The 19,581-nt window shown below is 41.2% G+C and overlaps 1 protein-coding gene across 3 annotated transcripts in view; it reads left to right on the plus strand.

Annotated features, from left to right (window-relative positions):
* The window catches only part of slc12a8 (solute carrier family 12 member 8), a 112,668-nt gene that overhangs the window by 55,163 nt on the left and 37,924 nt on the right, over nucleotides 1-19,581 (plus strand). For all 3 annotated transcript variants that reach the window (XM_028807997.2, XM_028807995.2, XM_028807996.2), the window contains exon 6: nucleotides 17,357-17,470. In XM_028807997.2, the coding sequence (XP_028663830.2) occupies nucleotides 17,357-17,470 (114 nt within the window). The remainder of the gene's footprint in view (nucleotides 1-17,356; nucleotides 17,471-19,581) is intronic.

Consider the following 19,581-nt stretch of genomic DNA (forward strand, 5'->3'; position numbering starts at 1 on the left):
AAAGGGCATTTTGAGGGAAATTTTGTTGTGCATGTTAAAGAGGCATAATGAAGCCCAAGTAGTACAGTATGTGGCACGTTTTGAGTGTCATGGTACCAGAGTTCACCAAATGCTCAATTGTTTTATTGAGCACAAGACATTTTAACAAGTGGCATAAGGCCGTTTGGCCCATCAGGTGGCTGTTTAGTGGGCTAATCGATAAGTTGTTGTATTGTCTCATCCAGGTATTTTTACAAAGGCTGTCAATGTTTGTGCTTTCTATTCTTCCTTTTTTCAAAAAGCTGGCTTTTCTGAATAAGAAAGGTTTAGTTGTAACAAAATTAAAGACTATGTAGGTTGAGGTCTCAATGCCTACCTAATACCAACCCTATGGTGATGGCAGGATTGTGTTATTGGGACAGGGACATTTAAACTAGTCAGAATTAGGGGGAGGGTGAATGCAGCTACATACAGAGACGTCCCGGAAATAAACCTGCTCCAGAGTCCACAACACCTCAGACGTGATGATTCACATTCCAGCATGACAATGACCCAAAGCATATAGTACAGCCAAGGCAACGCTGGAGTGGCTTTGGGACAAGTCTCTGAGGGTGCCTGAGTGACACCAGCCAAAACTCAGACCTAAACCTCACAGACCTTCCGTGGAGACACCTGAAGAGTTGCAAAGCCTGTAGAGCAGGGGTCCCCAACTCCGGTCCTGGATGGCCCCAGTGACCCACGACTTGAACAAGGGCCCCAGTCCCTGAACTAGCCACACAGCCCCACAGCATGATGGAACCTCCACCAAATTTGACAGTAGGTAGCGGGTGTTTATCTTGGAATGCGGTGTTCTTCTTCTGCCATGCAAAGCTCTTTTTGTTCTGACCACATAACTCAATTTTTGTCTCATCAGTCCAAAGCACTTCGTTCCAAAATGAATCTGGCTTGTCTAAATGAGCATTTGCATACAACAAGCGACTCTGTTTGTGGCGTGAGTGCAGAAAGGGCTTCTTTCTTATCACCCTGCCATACTGATGTTCTTTGTGCAAATTGAGCTGAATTGTAAAACGATGTACAGATACACCATCTGCAGCGAGATGTTCTTGCAGGTCTTTGGAGGTGATCTGTGGGTTGTCTGTAACCATTCACACAATCCTGCACATATCCTGCTCCTGGATTTGTCTTGGCCTGCCAGACCTGCTGGGTTTAACAGCAACTGTGCCTGTGGCCTTCCATTTCCTGATTCCATTCCTTACAGTTGAAACTGACAGTTTAAACCTCTGAGATGGCTTTTTGTAGCCTTCCCCTAAACCAGGAGACTCAACAATCTTTGTTTTCAGATCTCTGGAGAGTTGCTTTGAGGATCCCATGCTGTCACTCTTCAGAGGAGAGTCAAAGGGAAGGAAGCACAACTTGCAATTGACCACCTTAAATACCTTTATATCTCATGATTGGACACACCAGTCTATGAAGGCTTAATGAGCTCATCACACCAAGTAATCAGCATTGAACAGTGACAGGCATTCAAATCGGCAAAATGACAAGGGGACCCACATTTTTGCACAGCCAGTTTTTTACATTTGATTTAATTTCATACAACTAAACGGACGTGCCGTGGCCCCAACCAGAAAAGTCAAAAGGGCAAGAGCAAACTCAAAAGACAGGAGTCGGAGTCAGGGTCGAAACAAATGAAGGGGCACTTACTTTTTCACATGACTTTATATGTATTTTCTTGACACTGAAGATTATGTAATTACTGTTCATTTTTCTTGAAGCTGAATTCCCGTATTCTCTTACCGTGTGGTTCAGGTTCTATAAAAATGGCTTCCTTGTTCAACTGAACATGCATGATAATTGCGTTAGGCAGGTTACGAATAATCTGTAAAGCTCTGGACTGGCTCATATTGTTTTTGGAGACTTGGGGTGATGAATTGAACCTCAAAAAACTGAAGTGACTGGAAAAAAAAAAATCACATTATTCCGGGATGTAATTACAGCAACACGTTGAAAACGGAGGACTTTGATTACTGGCCTGACACAGGAATTCTTCGCTGGGCTGTCACTCTCTGGGCCAGATGTTCACAGATGTGATCTTGGGGTGTTCCTGTGGCTTCTGATTTTTGGTGTAGCTTTTTTATAATCAGAGAAGTGTTTTTTAATATTTGAGTATTTTTATAAAATGTACTCAAAAGTTGTTTAATCAGCACATGGTAGCAGAGTAGCTAGATCAGACAGGGGCCAACTGTAGAAAGGATTCATCACAGAGCCACGTCACTCCATCCTTTCCAGTTAACTTAACACACACACATCTTTATGCTGAGGATGTAAAACAGAGCAATGGGACCTGGCTGGTACTGCCAGCGGCCTGAGCGGTGAAAAACTTGAGATTCATCACCCAGTCTGTGGCACCAAGTCAGAACTCAGAAATGGATTGCTAACCAAGTGTAATGGTGCGGGTCGGCTCCTTGCTCTCTGTTTTGTTTTGGTAGAGTAATATATTCCTCTACTTTCCCCTTTTGTATTATTAATATGCCTCAAATCTCCCAGACTTAGCACTGTTTATAAGGTACCATATAACTTCTCCACACCTTCTCTTCTACATTTATAACCTCAGGTAACTAGGTGTAGTAAAAGACAAGCAGGAGTTAAGTTACACTTTAAATAATGTATTATTAATAATATTCGTATAACAATATGCAAAGTACATTTGAATATTGGCAACCATACAACCTGATAAAATGGTGATGTGTAGTTTCAGGCTGCACACAGACTTGTTAGTTACTTAAAATGTCTCGAGTTAAGTCTTCATTTGTGGTCAGCTTTCTTCAGAACAGGCCGCATGCCTGTCTCAATATGGCTGCCAAGCTGTGCTCTTCATTGTGTTGTCCTTTTCAGTTCCTGGTGTGTGAGATGGTCTTCCATAAGTGTGGTAAGAGAGATAGGGAAGGGTAAAGTAAGCAAATTTATAGGTTTTCTGTCCAACCCCTACAGCCAATAGGGCGTTGTGGTACTTAAAGGCTTTTGATACAAGACCGCACCTTCACACCTGCCCTCCAAACCAGGTGTTAAGGTAAAGCTGGGCAGTTAGGCAGCCTGGCTATCCTGTGGGGGTTGGCTGAGAGACTCCAGCCATTGGCCAAACTTGTTTGAGGCACTTCACCCAACCCTGTTGTAAAATTACAAAGAGACTCAGTCCTAAAAGGGGCGGAAGGGGTTCTTAAACCATCAAACCTTTGCTGTCATTATCAATAATGTAGCACTAATTTTATATTGCTTTGTCTAAGTTACAAATAAAGACATACAAAATATTTATCAACTTGTATGCAAAAGTTCACATCACAACACTCTCTCTTCTATAATGGGAGCCTCTTGAATCCGACACAGTCGTAGCCAAGATGAGTGTGGCAGATGAGGACAAAACACACCAAGCAAGGGGATGGTGAAAAGTGCAAGTGCTTTTATTACAAAAACTCAACCAAACCAAGCGTTCAAAAAGTGCAGTGCTCAAAAGTTAATAAATAAATAATCCATAAAAATGTTCAAGTGTTAGCGGAGGTTAAAATACTCAAACAAATAAATTCATTAAAACGAGGTTAAAATTCACACAGGAGTCCTCTTTAAGATCCTCAATCCCTGGTGCTTCCCTTTAAAAACCCGACGCCTCTCTGGGACCTCGCAGAACAGACAGACATCCACCAACAGGCGCAGACATCCTTCAAATCTGGCCCATGTCCCCACCGCCTGATCCATGGCGTTGCACAGGGAGCCACCGGACCCTACTCCCATGCCCACCGCTGCCTTTCCAGGCTCCACCTGGCGAAAGCGCACCATCGCCTCACCGCTGCTGATCGCTGGCTCCATCCAATGAGAGGACACTCAGGAGCATAACCATCACTCCTGCTCCCTGGTTGCTCAACAGGAGTGAACCTCCTTGTCCCCTCCTGAGTGTTCGTCACATGCTACTTCCTGGGGCGCCATTCCCGTCCGCCTGCTTCCCTCTAAGCACCGGTTCTCTCCCACTCCTGCCTTTCTCTCCATCCTTTAACCTCCGATCCTCTTTTGTTTCATTGCCCTCTTCTTGTGCTGGACTCCTCTTATAAGGCTCCATGGGCACAGCATCTCAATCGTATGCTGCAGGAAGCCAGTGAAGCAACTGAGAAAGACCGAACCTTCACGTGCAGGTGTTTCTCACCCCAATTACATCACCAACTGTCCTTGGCTGTGTGAGTAGGCCCAGGGCGAACAAGCTGGCCAATGGATTATGTTATTTTTTTTGAGCCGTGGACCCGCTATAACACACCAAGGTGATGTTAAACGTATTCCCAAAGCCAAAACGTTAACCAAAAGTCAAAGTCAGAAGGGAAATGCTAAAGATTTTAGAACTGCAAGTCAAAAAAGAAACGTACACAGAGTTCTTTGGTTTTATCGACCATCACAGATGAGGACAGACCAATTGTCCCGGTGTTTAAAACGTCGAATCAGCGACTCCAGATGCTGCAACGCTTTGGACTATGCCTTCCGGATTCAAGTAGTGTCCTCATAACAGGAATCACAAAATGGTGGTGAACAAATACACAATAAAATGGTGGTGTTGCGGAGCTAACAAAGTCTGATCACAAATAGCCGTAAGTGTTTCTTGACTTCCTAAACCCAGAAATCCATGCAGGATTTCACAGAAAAAAATGTTTTCAGTCCATAATAGAGGTTTGAAGATGTCAGATTCTCAACACTGGTAGCATTCGGATGCAAGGTGTAGGAAAACAAGTGAGGGATCTCTGTTTCATGGCCACCCAGAGATGCCAAATTCATGTAGGAAATGTGAGAATTTTAACTACCCACCCAGCGACACCAGATAACTGAAGGAAATGGTGTATAGACGTTGAGGAAAGGAATTGATTAATGGTTGGTGTAGGACAATGAGGCAGGGATTTCTATTTCGTGCCCACCCAGGGGCGTCAAATGAATGTAGGAAATTTTAGGATCTTAGCTTCTGCACACTAAGTAACCTCACATTATTGTAGGAGATGTGAGAATTTTAACTTCTGTCCCACCCAGGGACGCCACTTTAATGTTGGAAATGATGGCTTAATGGTAGCATATGGGTGCAAGCAATAGGAATTTTTTGTTTTGGCACAGGATCACATTTTAAACTGAAAGAAAAGTTGTGTGCCATAGTGAAAAGCAATCATTTATATATATATATATATATATATATATATATATATAATATAATAATAATAATACATTTTATTTGAAGCGCCTTTCAAAAAACTCAAGGTCACTGTACAATCAGGTTAAAAAATAAACATTCAATAACTAGAAAATTTAAAATCCAAATAAAACATCAGATAAAACAGCAATAACAGTTACAATGAATAAGCAATTTTGAACAGATAAGTTTTAAGATTAGCCTGAAATTAGTGAAGGGTAGTCATATTCCTAAGATAAGCAGGTAATGAGTTCCATAAGGAAGGTGCCGATCTGCTAAATGCGCGATATCCCATCGTAACAAGACGTGCTGGTGGATTATTTAAGTTAATGGAAAAAGAGGATCTGAGCATACGAGAGGGTTTAGTGACTTGTAGGAGCTGTGAGAGATATGTGGGGGCAAGATTATGAATGGCCTTATATGTAAGGACTAAAATTTTGTAGTTGACCCTAAACTTTATTGGCAGCCAATGAAGCTGCTGAATAATGGGTGTAATGTGATCAGAATAGGGTGTTTTAGTAATTATACGAGCAGCCGAATTTTGAACAAGTTGAAGTTTATGTAATAACTTTTGAGGCAGACCAAAGAGAAGTGAATTGTATGTATGTATATACTGTATATTGCATAGTTTACTGTGAAATAATGCAAAGAGTACTCGACACGTGTTTTGCCCTAATTCTGTGCTCATCAGGTGTACACACTCACTGCACCCCCTCTCGGGGATCGAACCTCGGATGTCAGTGTCAGCCACGGCGTGTGGTTCGTTTATTTGACAGTATGTAGATCGGGGTAATTACATTCATGGCATTTGTAGTCTGAATCACAATCTGATTGTATGGGTGGTTGCCTACCAGGTAACGCTTGTGGTTGGTCTGCAAAGAGTACATGACACGTGTTTCACCCTAATTCTGGGCTCATCAGGCGTACACACTAACAGCACCCTCTCTCTCTCTCTCTCTCTCTCTCTCTCTCTCTATATATATATATATATATATATATATATATATATATATATATATAATAAATACCAGGGGGCTCTTGCTTTGCTCAGCAATCCCTGGGAGGGCGCTATGCGCTAGCCACTTCGCGGCTTTAAGCAGATTATTTTCATGGGAACTCTTACATATGCATAATAGACCTAACTATTTTACATTACAGCGAGTAATTAACCATATTAAAAAATAGTAAAATGTAAATTGAAAGAAAATTATGCTTCATGTTGCATTGGAGGTATTTGTTGCATTGTACGTTTTCGTTCTGTTTGGCTTTGATATTAACACACAAATACTTTTTAAACTTGCACTTTTACTGTAAACCTTCAGTAAAAACAATATTTGAAATTAACTTTGTGTCAATATCGCTTCGAAGTTTGATTCCGTGTTTGGAGTTACATTGTGACAACGCAACGTATAACTGCCTGTGAATGAATATCGTTTCTTTCTCTCTAATAAATAAACTGACTTTTTCGAATGTTTGTCCCTGTGATTTGTTAATTGTCATAGCAAAACCTATACTAACGGGAAACTGTTATCGTTTTAATACGAATGGCATATCAAGATCTCCTTTGGTGTCGAATGTTAACCCCTGAAGATGTACAAATTACCTTTCTTGTCGTCTGTTCAAATTTTTCATGTTAGAATTGTATTTTCAATACAGCTAATCTTGTCCTATTGCATAGCCCATCACTTAGACATAAATTACGCAATAACATTATGATGCATCCTTGTTTCTACAGTAATCCATCTGGCTGAAGACCAAATGGTGTTAATGGTTGTAGATATTCTTTGTGATATTGTAAGTTGATGTTTTCATCTTTCGCACCATCACCACCAACTGTTTCAGCATAGTCTATTGATACACATTTAACCAGTTTGCCGTGTTACCGATCGACAGTTTTCACGTTAATTTCTTTGACTTCATCGTTTCTTGGTGCTAGGATTGCCCGTGTACTCATTTCTTCTGTTGATAACCTTTCAGGATGAAATTCTTCATTAAGATTTGGACATAATAAGTCTTATCTTATTGGGAACTTAAAGTGAGGAAAACGTAAAAAGAGAGCGCAGGAACTGTGTCTGACAAAAGCATTCACACGAATGAGAGGCGAGAGGACTGCGCGTGTGGGCCGTTAACCGGAAATGGTGGAGAGGAGGACGGGACTTGAAAAAATCTCTTGGCAATAGTCTCGTCTCGTCTCAAGATGTTCTTGTATAATAGAGAGATGTTTTAAATTATGATGACTGGGCCAACATTTAATGTACCATGTAGTTAACACAATGGATTGCGTTTAATTTTGGCATGAATAATCTTCAATAATTTGTGCTCGGTATGTGACATTATAAAGCGCTGCTGACAAGCAGGTACAGTATTTAAAGTAGTCTACAAACACGTGTGATTGTATTCTGTTATCACTGGTAATTTTGAGAATTACTTATTGTTAGAAAATAATAGAGTCTGTGATAACTGACTCTTTGAAATATGCAAAAAAAGAAAACCCAAAAATAATATGCTTCCAATTTCAGATCAGTTAGCTAAGTCCCCAAATGCGTCTGAATGTTACGCCATGCATACTCTTCCTAACTTGTTTTTTAATGAACTTAGCTACATTTCATCTCCCGATCTTTCATTCAAATCACAAATGATCTGTCTTTATCTTCTGGTGGATGAACGCCCATCTGTAAAAATGAATCCCAGCAAAACGTTAGCAGATTACAGATCTGTACACAACATCACACAGAAGCCATGGGCAAAGTAAGTAAATGCACTGGGTTTAAGTTAATTTATTTTTAGATTTATCAGTCAATAATGTTGATTTGGGTGGAAACACATGCAGACATCAACTGTGACTGAATGGGGGGGCACACGTGTCAGCAGCGACACCATTCCATCCTGTGTTCCTTAAATTTGGGATGCGGTGGGTGTGTGTTGGGGTGTGATTAAATATTTGAGGTTGAAGAAACACCAAGCTGAACTCAGGCTGAACGTGTCGATAGGCGGTGACAGAAGTCCGATTTACTGCCACCTCCCCCACCTGTTGATCCATTTGTCCCTGAGAAAAAAACGTCCCCTGCTGTTTAAAGGTCAGTGGAGGATAACAAGGGGAAAGTGTCGCCGCAAAGAAATGCACAAGTGCGGCGGTCGATGGCTCGGGTTACGCAGACGCCTTGGTGTGTGAGCCATTACTTGTGTTCAGAGATATTCAAGGCATGCTGAGCACGGCCTGTCCAAGTCATGGCTCTGTTCTGCTTAACAGTTGGGCTCAGCCCCGAATGGAGGGTCTTCATTGCCAGCATAAGTTACGGTATGCTGAAACAATTTGTTTGGGATGTTGTGGATTTCACTCAACTGCCGTTTTCTTTTTCCCAATTGTGTGATTTTAAAATCAATACTTTAAACCCTACCCAGTATCGTATATGATTTAACGTTTCCTCACTCTCTCTGAAAATGTTGTATTGATTGCATTTTTGATCATTTTGTCTTTTATAGATGGCCTTGTGAAGCTTAAGCTAAATAAACTGTAATCATAAGGTTTCTTCAAAAGGTTACTGCACTTCATTCTTCCAGACATTCTTATTTCATTTTGAGACGGCTCAATGTGGCTTCCATGCTCCTCAGTGAGCTTATTTTTTATTTATTTTATTTTTTTGTTCTTTATTTCATCCATTTTCCAACCAGCTGAATCCGAACACAGGGTCACGGGGGGTCTGCTGGAGCCAATCCCAGCCAACACAGGGCACAAGGCAGGGAACCAATCCCGGGTAGAACACACACAAACACATCGCAGTGTTCTTTATTTCGTCTTATACAATTTCTTGTATCGGGTGACGCACTAAAAACCGAACCATGTCCGACTCCAACGTCGACGTATGTTTTTTAGCCCGTACGCGAAATGAAAGATATGCAACACAAAAATCCAGTTGCAATTGTTTGAAGGAGCCGCGTGCAATAAAATACAGGTTTTTTCCCTGTCGTCGTCCTTCAGTTCTTGGACACAAGTCATTCTGTACGGCTTCATTTGTAGTGAGTGCAACACACGTTGACAAGACCTGCGTGAAACATTTGCTTGTTGTGCCAATTTACGTGTCGTCTTCCTACAGGGCTTCTGGCCATCCGTTCCTGAATATCTGCTACGACCACAGGTGTGCGAACGGATACAGCCCGATTTCTTTTTGCAGTTTGCAACTGACCCACTTCTTCACCCACTCGTGAATATTGCTCTTTACTGGTAGGTTTACGCCAGGAAACTTCTGTGCGAAAATGTCCCACATTTCCTTAAAAGAACCGGTAGACCCATACACCTCCACTATTCCAGTCCTCTGTTGCAGAGAATACATCTTCCGGATCTCTTTCACGCACGTCTGTACCCACTGGCTCACAGCTTCCTTACTAATGCACAGTTGGGGCTGCTGACTCCATCGCGACAATGAGGCTCCGCGATTGCGACGGCCAGTCGGAGGCGGTTTGGTTTTTAGTGCGCCACCCTGTATTAGGAATTTGTTAGTTTTCACATACCCCTTGGGGTCAGGGAGTGGGGTCAGCCATTGTGCAGCGCCCTCTGGAGAAATTGTAGGGTTAAGGGCCTTGCTCAGGGGCCTAGTACAGTAGGATCTCTTTTAGAACATTAGAACAATCCTGACGAGAACAGGCCATTCAGCCCAACAAAGCTCGCCAGTCCTATCCACTAAGTCGAGTTTTGAAAGGCCCTAAAGTCTTACTGTCTACCACACTACTTGGTAGCTTATTCCAAGTGTCTATCATTCTTTGTGTAAAGAAAAAGATGGAAATTTCCCCTTAACAAGTTTCCAACTGTGTCCCCGTGTTCTTGATGAACTCATTCTAAAATAACAGTCTCGATCCACTGGACTAATTCCCTTCATAATTCAAATTTAGCAGTGATGGGGATTCGAACCGACAACCTTTCTGGATACCAGCGCAGATCCTTAGCCCCAGAGCCACCACTCTGCCCTATTGTAGTTAATTACGAGCTCCAGAACACCCAGCAATACTTTACTCGGTTCGTCCCCATCTTTTGTTGTAATACGAACTCCAGTCAGGCTCCGTGCTGGAAAAGAAATTACAAATGTTCTTATATAAACCTCTAATAAAGTATGCTGTTTGGTGTTACATACACGTGACACACGAGAGGCGCTTGTTTACAGCGATTAAAGGAATGTTATCAATTTTCTGGGGACTTTTGATTCTCTCATTCTGACAGATAGTTCAATAGATACAGTGGATTGATTGAAAGTGCAGCAGATGGGTAGATCGATAGTACTCTTGCGGAAATATGAACACATTTCACAAATCCATCGATCACTTCATTGGCTCCCTATCCATCTCCGTATCGAATACAAACTCTGTTTGTTCACTCACCAGTGTATCCATGGAAATGCTCCACAATATCAAGAACTCCTTATATTACAATCCACTACAAGAGACCTCCATTTTACAAATACCCACCACCTTCGCCCCCCTGTGACCAAACTTCATACAATGGGAGACCGAGCCTTTGCGGCCGCTGCTCCACGGCTCTGGAATGGCCTACCAGAGAGCCTGAGAACACAGCGGATTGTGGGCTGTTTTAAAAAACAGCTAAAGACATTTCAATTTAGGAAAGCTTATTAACAAGAATGCTATAATTATTGTTGTTTTATCTCTGTTTTATCTTGCCTTGCCTTTGTTTATACTTATGTTGCACTTTGAGATTTGTTGCTAACTAGCCAACCCGCGGCGTAGCATACACCACATAATTATGTATTGATGGCTGAACACTTCCTGAAAGACACCGTTGTCCAAATGGGGTTGGTTTGGAGGATACGACTGTAGGTGAATGAAAAGATGTAACTCTGGAGAGGGCAACATACAATACAGCATTTTACACACTGCATACAGCGATTCACATCCGCAACAAACATGATTCTTCTTAGATGGTGCTATCGCGTCCACCCTCGCTCTCGAAGCATACACACTGCCTGGTCATGTGCCCGCTTGCAAGAGCAACTAACAGAGACCCGCCCAACAACTGTAAGACCATGGGATACCCCTCGCAAACTGTTCTACACGCAGCATACAGCGATTCACATCTGCGACAAACATGATTTTTGTTAGGGAACATTCTGGCTAAAGAAGGAAAAATGGGCTTATAGAAAATTGTCATTTACAAGGTTGATTTTGTAAATGATGGGGCATTTTGTCCTATCTGACAGCTTTGTAGTGTGTTTTGGGCTGGCATCAATACGAAACAATGTTTTCTATGAAGCTGTATGTAAATACAATTAATCAGTTCCAGACCGTACGAACTGTATGTAAATATATATTTTAAGCTTTTAAGCACAAATAGTTAATTAAACCATAGAATGCACAGCGTAATAGTAAACAAAATGTAAAAACATTGAATAACACTAAGAAAACCTTGAACAACAGAGAAAACTAACACTGCAAGAGTTTGCACTATAGCGCTACCAACCACTGGCTAAAAACAACTTTTTTTTTAATGAGTTTTAAGCACAGGGAAAAAAATGAACATTTGAAAAAATCCGTAATTTAATAAACCACCAAGAAAAGTAACAATGCACAATACGAACCGATCGCTGTAAACAGAAGTGAAAACAAAATCAAGCCCAGTGCATTCTTTACCTGCCTTCCTACCTTATGAGTCGAGCCCCCTCTCTCTCCGGCTGCCTGTGAGTATGCATCTGTCTCTCTCTGGCACTGCCTGTGTGTGTGTCGCATAGGAAATGCACAGGGAGAGATTGAACATGTACAAATCGAAAGGGAAACTGGCTTGTATGTGTACCGAGACGCTGCTTTCAGTAAGTACAATGCACACTCGTTTAATTTGTCGGCCACTTTTTGCCAGCCGTCTTTTCTGGTTTGGGCTGCTTTTGCAGTGTTACCGCTTGTGCATATTAAATCTTGAAATCCTTTGAGTAACTAATTAACTAACTAACACCCACCCACCCACACACACAGCTTGTGTAGAAGGTCAGCTGCTGAGAGAGCGTTTCGACTGTTGCAGGGCCTGCATCGGTGAAGCAGGTGAGACGCTAATGAAACAGAGACACAGGGCTTATTGGTTTTTAAAGACTGCTTCCTTCATTGTGTTTTAACCTCCGTTTTAAAGGATTGTTTTAAGGATCCTATGGGATACCACTCGCAAACTGTTTTACACGCTGCATATAGCGATTCACATCTGTGAGAAACATGCCTCTATGAACAGTCAACGTGGCTCAGAGGTGCATGTGGAGTCTAGCACAGACGAACGTGAATGACGCCCTGTGTTGTGAGTTGCTGCGTCCGAGTTGGTGAGCGTGGCTTGGCGAGTTGTCGTCGTATCCAATGACGTCGTGTTTTGTGAGCTGCTGCGTCCGAGTTGGTGGGCGTGGCTCTGCGAGTTTTCGTCATATCCAATGGTCTTAGAGTTGGTGGGCGTGGCTCCTTCCTGAGTGCTTTCATGGGTGTCTTGCCCGCTCTGGCGGCGGCTTAGAGAATTATATTTATAGATGTAAAGTGCCCTATAAATAAAATGCATTATTATTATTATTATTATTATTATTACTACTCTGTTTGTCTCCAAGGGGAAATTAATGAAAATTCCCATCCCTTGAAATTCTAGTGTTAAGGTTGTGAAGTTGATTCTCAAGCTTAGTGAAAAAGGGAGTAGGGGGCTCCAAGCAGCCCCACTCCACATGCACTTCAGAAGAGGTCCTCCAACTACAATACAATACAAATTTATTTTTGTATAGCCCAAAATCACACAAGAAGTGCAACAATGGGCTTTACCAGGCCCTGCGTCTTGACAGCCCCCCCCAGCCTCGACTCTCTAAGAAGACAAGGAAAAACTCCCAAAAAAATACCCTTGTAGGGAAAAAAATGGAAGAAACCTTGGAAAAGGCATTTTAAAGAGAGACCCCTTTCCGGGTAGGATGGGAGTGCAGTGGGTGTCAAAAAGAAAAAGAGGGTCAATACAATACAATGCACAGAGCAGAAAACAAGTAATCTTCAATACAATATAAAAATAAAAATATTACAAGTATGGAGCAGAATTTTAACAGTAGATGATATCACATATTAGGATTTGGATTTGCTAATACTAAGCCTGTTCGGGCCCTGGCCAGTACCTGGATGGGAGACCTGTGGTGTGCAAAATCTGTAAATTTTGGTCTATATTTTCATTATATTTTGCTCAAGACAAAACAACAGATGAACTTAAATACAGGTCACTTGCATGGACACTTAACATCCGCTAGCTGTTTTTGTTTGATCTGAACAGGAATTCAGGAGATGCCTCAAGCTGTATTGATGATTTCATCACCTGTGATTGGGAAGGCCACCAGGACTAAATGGGTTTACAGCTTGAGACAGGAGAAACTTTATCACTTGAGAAAATGGACGCACTCAAACTGATGAAAGAGTTTGAGCAAATTAATTCATCATATTGACAGCCAGCCAATCAGGTGCATGTAGCAATCACATCTTGTGAAACCTGTGGAATCTTATACTAAAAATGCCTCGTCTGACGAGCACACAGGAGAAGAGAACAGAGCGACGTCAGAAGAGGGCGCCAACAACGTGTGTCCGTTTCCATCTGATCGTCGGCAAAACATCTTGTGAACAACTTTGAGTGCTACATCAATGGCACCCTGGGACATTCATCCTTGACATCTTTTTTTACTTTCCGTACGCTTTTTCTAAAGACTATATATATATATATATATATATATATATATATATATATATATATATATATATATATATATATATAATATACTGTAACAACAACAGCATTTATTTATATAGCACATTTTCATACAAAAGATGTAGCTCAAAGTGCTTTACAGGATGAAGAGAAAAATAAAATAAAATTCAAACCTGATAATATAAATGTAGTATTCAAAATGAGATATATTTAATAAGAGACACATTTCACAGTTTAGTTTTGATTTTCCCCATTTACTGTACATTTACTGTATATACAGTCATATGAAAATATTTGGGAACCCCTCTTAATTCTTTGGATTTTTATTTCTCATTGGCTAAGCTTTCAAAGTAGTAACTTACTTTTAATATACGACATGCCTTATGGAAACAGCAGTATTTCAGCACTGACATTACATTTATTGGATTAACAGAAAATATGCAATATGCATCATAACAAAATTAGACAGGTGGATAAATTTGGGCACCCAACAGAGATATGACATCAATACTTAGCTGAGCCTCCTTTTCAAATCTAACAGCCTCTAGATGCTGTCCTCCTATAGCCTTTGATGAGTGTCTGGATTCTGGATGGAGGTATTGGTGACCATTCTTCCATACAAAATCTCTCCAGTTCAATTTGATGGACAGCCTGCTTCAAATCATCCCATAGATTTTCAATGATATCCAAGTCAGGGGACTGTGACGGCCATTCCAGAACATTGTACTTCTCCCTCTGCATGAATGCCTTTGTAGATTTCCAACTGTGTTTTGGGTCATTGTCTTGTTGGAATATCCAACCCCTGCGTAACTTCAACTTTGTGACTGATGCTTGAACATTATCCTGAAGAATTTGTCGATATTGGGTTAAATTCATCCGACCCTCGACTTTAACAAGGGCCCCAGTCCCTGAACTAGCCGCACAGTCCCACAGCATGATGGAACCTCCACCAAATTTGACAGTAGGTAGCAGGTGTTTTTCTTGGAATGTGGTGTTCTTCTTCCGCCATGCAGAACACTTTTTGTTTTGACCAAATAACTCAAATTTAGTCTTATCAGTCCAAAGCACTTTGTTCCAAAATGAATCTGGCTTGTCTAAATGAGCTTTTGCATACAACAAGCAACTCTGTTTGTTGCGTGAGTGCAGAAAGGGCTTCTTTCTCATCACCCTGCCATACAGATGTTCTTTGTGCAAATTGCTGCTGAATTGTAGAACGATGTACAGATACACCATCTGCAGCAAGATGTTCTCACAGGTCTTTGGAGGTGATCTGTGGGTTGTCTGTCACCATTCTCACAATCCTGCGCATATGCTGCTCCTGTATTTGTCTTGGCCTGCCAGACCTGCTGGGTTTAACAGCAACTGTGCCTGTGGCCTTCCATTTCCTGATTCCATTCCTTACAGTTACAGAAACTGACAGTTTAAACCTCTGAGATGGCTTTTTGTTACCTCCCCCTAAACCAGGAGACTCAACAATCTTTGTTTTCAGATCTTTGGAGAGTTGCTTTGAGGATCCCATGCTGTCACTCTTCAGAGGAGAGTCAAAGGGAAGGAAGCACAACTTGTAATTGACCACCTTAAATACCTTTATATCTCATGATGGACACACCTGTCTATGAAGGCTTAACGAGCTCATCACACCAAGTAATCAGCATTGAGCAGTGACAGGCATTCAAATCAGCACAATGACAAGGGGACCCACATTTGTGCACAGCCAGTTTTTCACATTTGATTTAATTTCATACAACTAAATACTGCGTCAATAAAAATCTTTGTTTGGAAAACACCGCAGTACTCAGATGTTCTAGGAAATGAAAGACAAACCACTGTTATCTGTTTTGTTGAAAGGAGAGTCAATTATTATGCAGGCTGAGAGGGCTTCCCAAACTTTTTCATATGACTGTATATTGTGGAAGTAACCCCAGAGGAAGACAGGAATAGTTCAATCAATCATGGATTCATGTGTTGCAAGGCAGAAGAGCAAAGTTCCCCTTTTTTGATCGGCTTTTAATCCCCCTTGCCCTTACTTATCAATAAGACATAATATATCCTTTTACCGCTGCCCAGTAGAGAGCATCCTGGTCTACTGTCTGTGTGTGTGGTTCTCCAGCTGCACAGTAGCACAGAGGAAAGAGCTCCACAGGGTCATTGAGGTTGCCCAGCGGATAGTCGGCTGTCCTCTCCCCTCACTAGAAGAACTACATAGTTCCTGTTGTCTCAGGAACGTCAAGAAAATTCTTCAGGACCCATTACACCCAAGACGTGCATTGTTTGAACACCTGCCTTCAGGCAGACTTTTCAGATCCCTAATAGACATAATAGACTGAGAAACAGTTTCTATCCTTCAGCCATCACCATGCTGAATGCTGCTAAGTGGTCAATCTGACCAAGTGCACCTTCATGTTTACAATACAGCTCTAAGTCAACATTGGCTATGGGACAAGTGCAATATGACGTATGTATGAATGGAAAACAGCGTTTGGTACTTATTTTATTCCCTTTTTTTAAATTTTAGTTTTAACTTGAGTGATTGTGTTTTTAGATTATTTTTGCATTGGAAAATTGCACCTAAATTTCATTGTACAAAGCCTCATTGCTACAATGACAATAAAGATTTTGATTGACTGATCTGATTTGATTAATTGATAATATTGTTTATCTAAGCATTTCATCTTACATTGTGCAAATCAGCTAACCGTTTCTGTTTTGTGCACTGTGGCGGATGCCTGGAGGATGGAAGGACCTGGAGAGGGACAATACCTCCCCCAGGACACGGGATCAGAACTTATAAGCTCAACTGTACTGGGGCCCATGGCCACCGCCAGGGGGCACCCAGATGGTTATGGAGCCATGGACAACAGCTCTTCCACCACACCAGGAGTTGACTTCCTTCCACCCGATTGAGGCAGCCGGATTCTTTAATGCAGTATCTGGGAGTACTTCTCTTGTCCTGGAAGCACTTCCGGGTGAGGTGGAAGCCCAATGAGATAGGGCTCTGCAGTCCCTGCAACACCCCCTGGTGGAACCCACGGAGTCCAATGGGCCTGTGCCAAAGAATTCCATCTCCCGTGATGCCCTGTGGGAATCCGGGGCACCGCTGCAACCTAGGGGGGCTGCCATCTAGAGATCTGGGGGAGACAATGCCTCGTGCATACTGTCTCCACCTGGTCCTTCCATCTCATGGGTGTCCTGGCTGGGTAAGGGTCCCGACCTTCCGTCATACCGTATATGTAGACCTAAGTCAACTCCTGCCTGTGGACAGTAGCTGAGCCCTGTGGCTGCTAGAATAGACTTCTACAAAACATAGAGCATCGATGTATTGTATTGCTGTTTTTATTTCATCTTCTTTTTTCCCATTTTAGATAATCAAGCGATTGCTGAATTTCAGTTTTCATATTCACTATAAGCATACACTATTTTGCTTCTCACGGGCCTCCTCCACTAAAGTCCTTCTTGGTCCCTTGTCTTGACAGAGCACGGCTTTGTTGGATATTCCGAAGAGCTGTTGCGAAACAACACCCTGCCAGACTACACTCCGGGAGAGACCTTTTTCACAGTATTTGGGGTGTTCTTCCCAGCTGCTACAGGTAACGCTTCTTTGCCTTTTCTTTTCCCTGCGTATGTGGTAGAAATACGGTAAATAAGAAAAGTATTGTGAGAGGGTCAGATTTGACTTTTAAGCTATTTCATTGGAGTTTAGAAGATGTCAAGCTCAGTTCATAGCAGGCCAACGGTTACTTCAGGTTCTTATTTCAGCCTCTTCCCAATCACTAATGCTAATGGAGCACATCATGAAGGTTTGATTTTTTTTTTTTAACCTGACTACAAACACTAACACTGCTTTTACGAATCCATAACCAAATGGCATATAACAGAGACATACAATATGTATTGTATTAATCATTCCAGCAGATGGCACATCACAAACATTCCTGCTGCTTTTACGCATCCCATACTAAATGGCATATAACAGAGACATCGCATCCGGACGGGCACACAGATATACAGAGACTTGTCATTTTTATTAAGGTGGATGTATAGTGCCTACAGAAAGTATTTATTTACTTGCTTTCTTTAGATATACAGGATATGTTTGTCTATATATATATATATATATATATATATATATATATAGACAATTGAACTTTGTTGAACACACTATATTTTAGTATACTAGGGGGCTTTGCCCCCTGCTCGCTTCGCTCACCAACCCCCGTATTTGGTTTTCTGGATACACACTTTTAAGATTGTTTTTTCTTTGAATTGTTGCTATTTCATTAGTTTCACTTTTATTTCAGAACTTCTGTAAAAACAATATTTGTAATCTTGCGAGTCCCAATATGCTGAATCTTTTTAATGAGGTCAGGATAGGTTTCTCTGTTTGGAATTTCAGCATAGACAAAACGATCGACATCATCAGCATTTAATAATTTTTTTTTTACAAAGTAACAAAGTAAGTAGAGTTCTGTATTGGACTCCTGTCTGTAAAGTCGTTTTATTTTCCTCTCACAGTTCCAAAAGTACATGGGTTTACCAAGGTGATACCCCAGCTTTTGTCTAGGTTTTTGTACGAGGGCTAGACAGAACGTTTTTGACTCCTGGGGTAAATTTTATGTTTTTAAATAAGCAGACAGATAAATATATACACATTAACAAAGTAACCAATAAATGCATGTGCGGTAAACTCTGTTTTTGAAATTCTCAAGATTCTTTATTTGTCACATGCATAGTTATACAGGACAACACGCAGTGAAATGCATCCTGATCTGCTTATCAAAAACTGTGCAAAGTTAGAAGAATATCAGCTAGATTAACAAAAAGTCATAGATTGAAAGATAACAGTATAGTAGAACATAATAAATCAGTAAAATTATGTGAATAAAGTAGAATTAAGTGTTAAGGTGCAATAGTGTATTAATTATTGTGCAAAACCAAAGTTAGACTGGTGCATAGTTGAATGAGGCAGTTTGTTTGTTTGCGCTACTGCAATCTTTACTTTTTTATATTTTCTAATTTTCCTACTTTCCTATCCTTTAACTTTCTCCACATGTGTATAGCGCCAACGTTTTTTTTTTTTTGAGCCTTTCTAATTTCCCTGGTTTCATAATCTCTTACCTGCTCTGCATGTGTTTAGCGCCAACGTTTGTAAACATCTCTATGACGTTCTACTTTGTCATTTTACTCACTGTCATTTATTTAAGAGCCGGATTGGACGTGCTTTTTTTTTCAATTCCTCTTGCTCCGGGCTGATAATTACTTTCCTTATTTTCTGAATTATTCTTTTTTGCTCTTTTTTCTGTCCAATGCATTTGAGTCTCTTTTCTCAGCGCTTTTCTTTCTTCTTCGTTTAATTGTCGACGTTTCATTTCTACCCTATTCATTTCATTTGTACCGTATTGACCTTATACACTTTATATGCACTGAGAGCCCTGGAGCTGTGTGTGTGCTGTATGACTGCCTTTACACTACTGATTTGTTTTTTTTTATACTGCTTGTAAGTAGGGTGTGTCTTGCAAGACTCTCGTTCCATGTTCCCGTGAGACGCACTGTGGCAGGTCTCTTTCGTCTCGCGGGTCTTTAAATTATCTTCCGAGAAAAATCACGTATCGTAGACTATCAGGACAGGGGACAGGATTTCTTTTTATAATAGAGAGATTTAATTCCTCAAGCAAAATGCTGTTTGCAAAAACCTTAAAAT

The sequence above is a fragment of the Erpetoichthys calabaricus genome, chromosome 8 (genome assembly GCF_900747795.2).
Source record: "Erpetoichthys calabaricus chromosome 8, fErpCal1.3, whole genome shotgun sequence".
Lineage (NCBI taxonomy): Eukaryota > Metazoa > Chordata > Cladistia > Polypteriformes > Polypteridae > Erpetoichthys > Erpetoichthys calabaricus.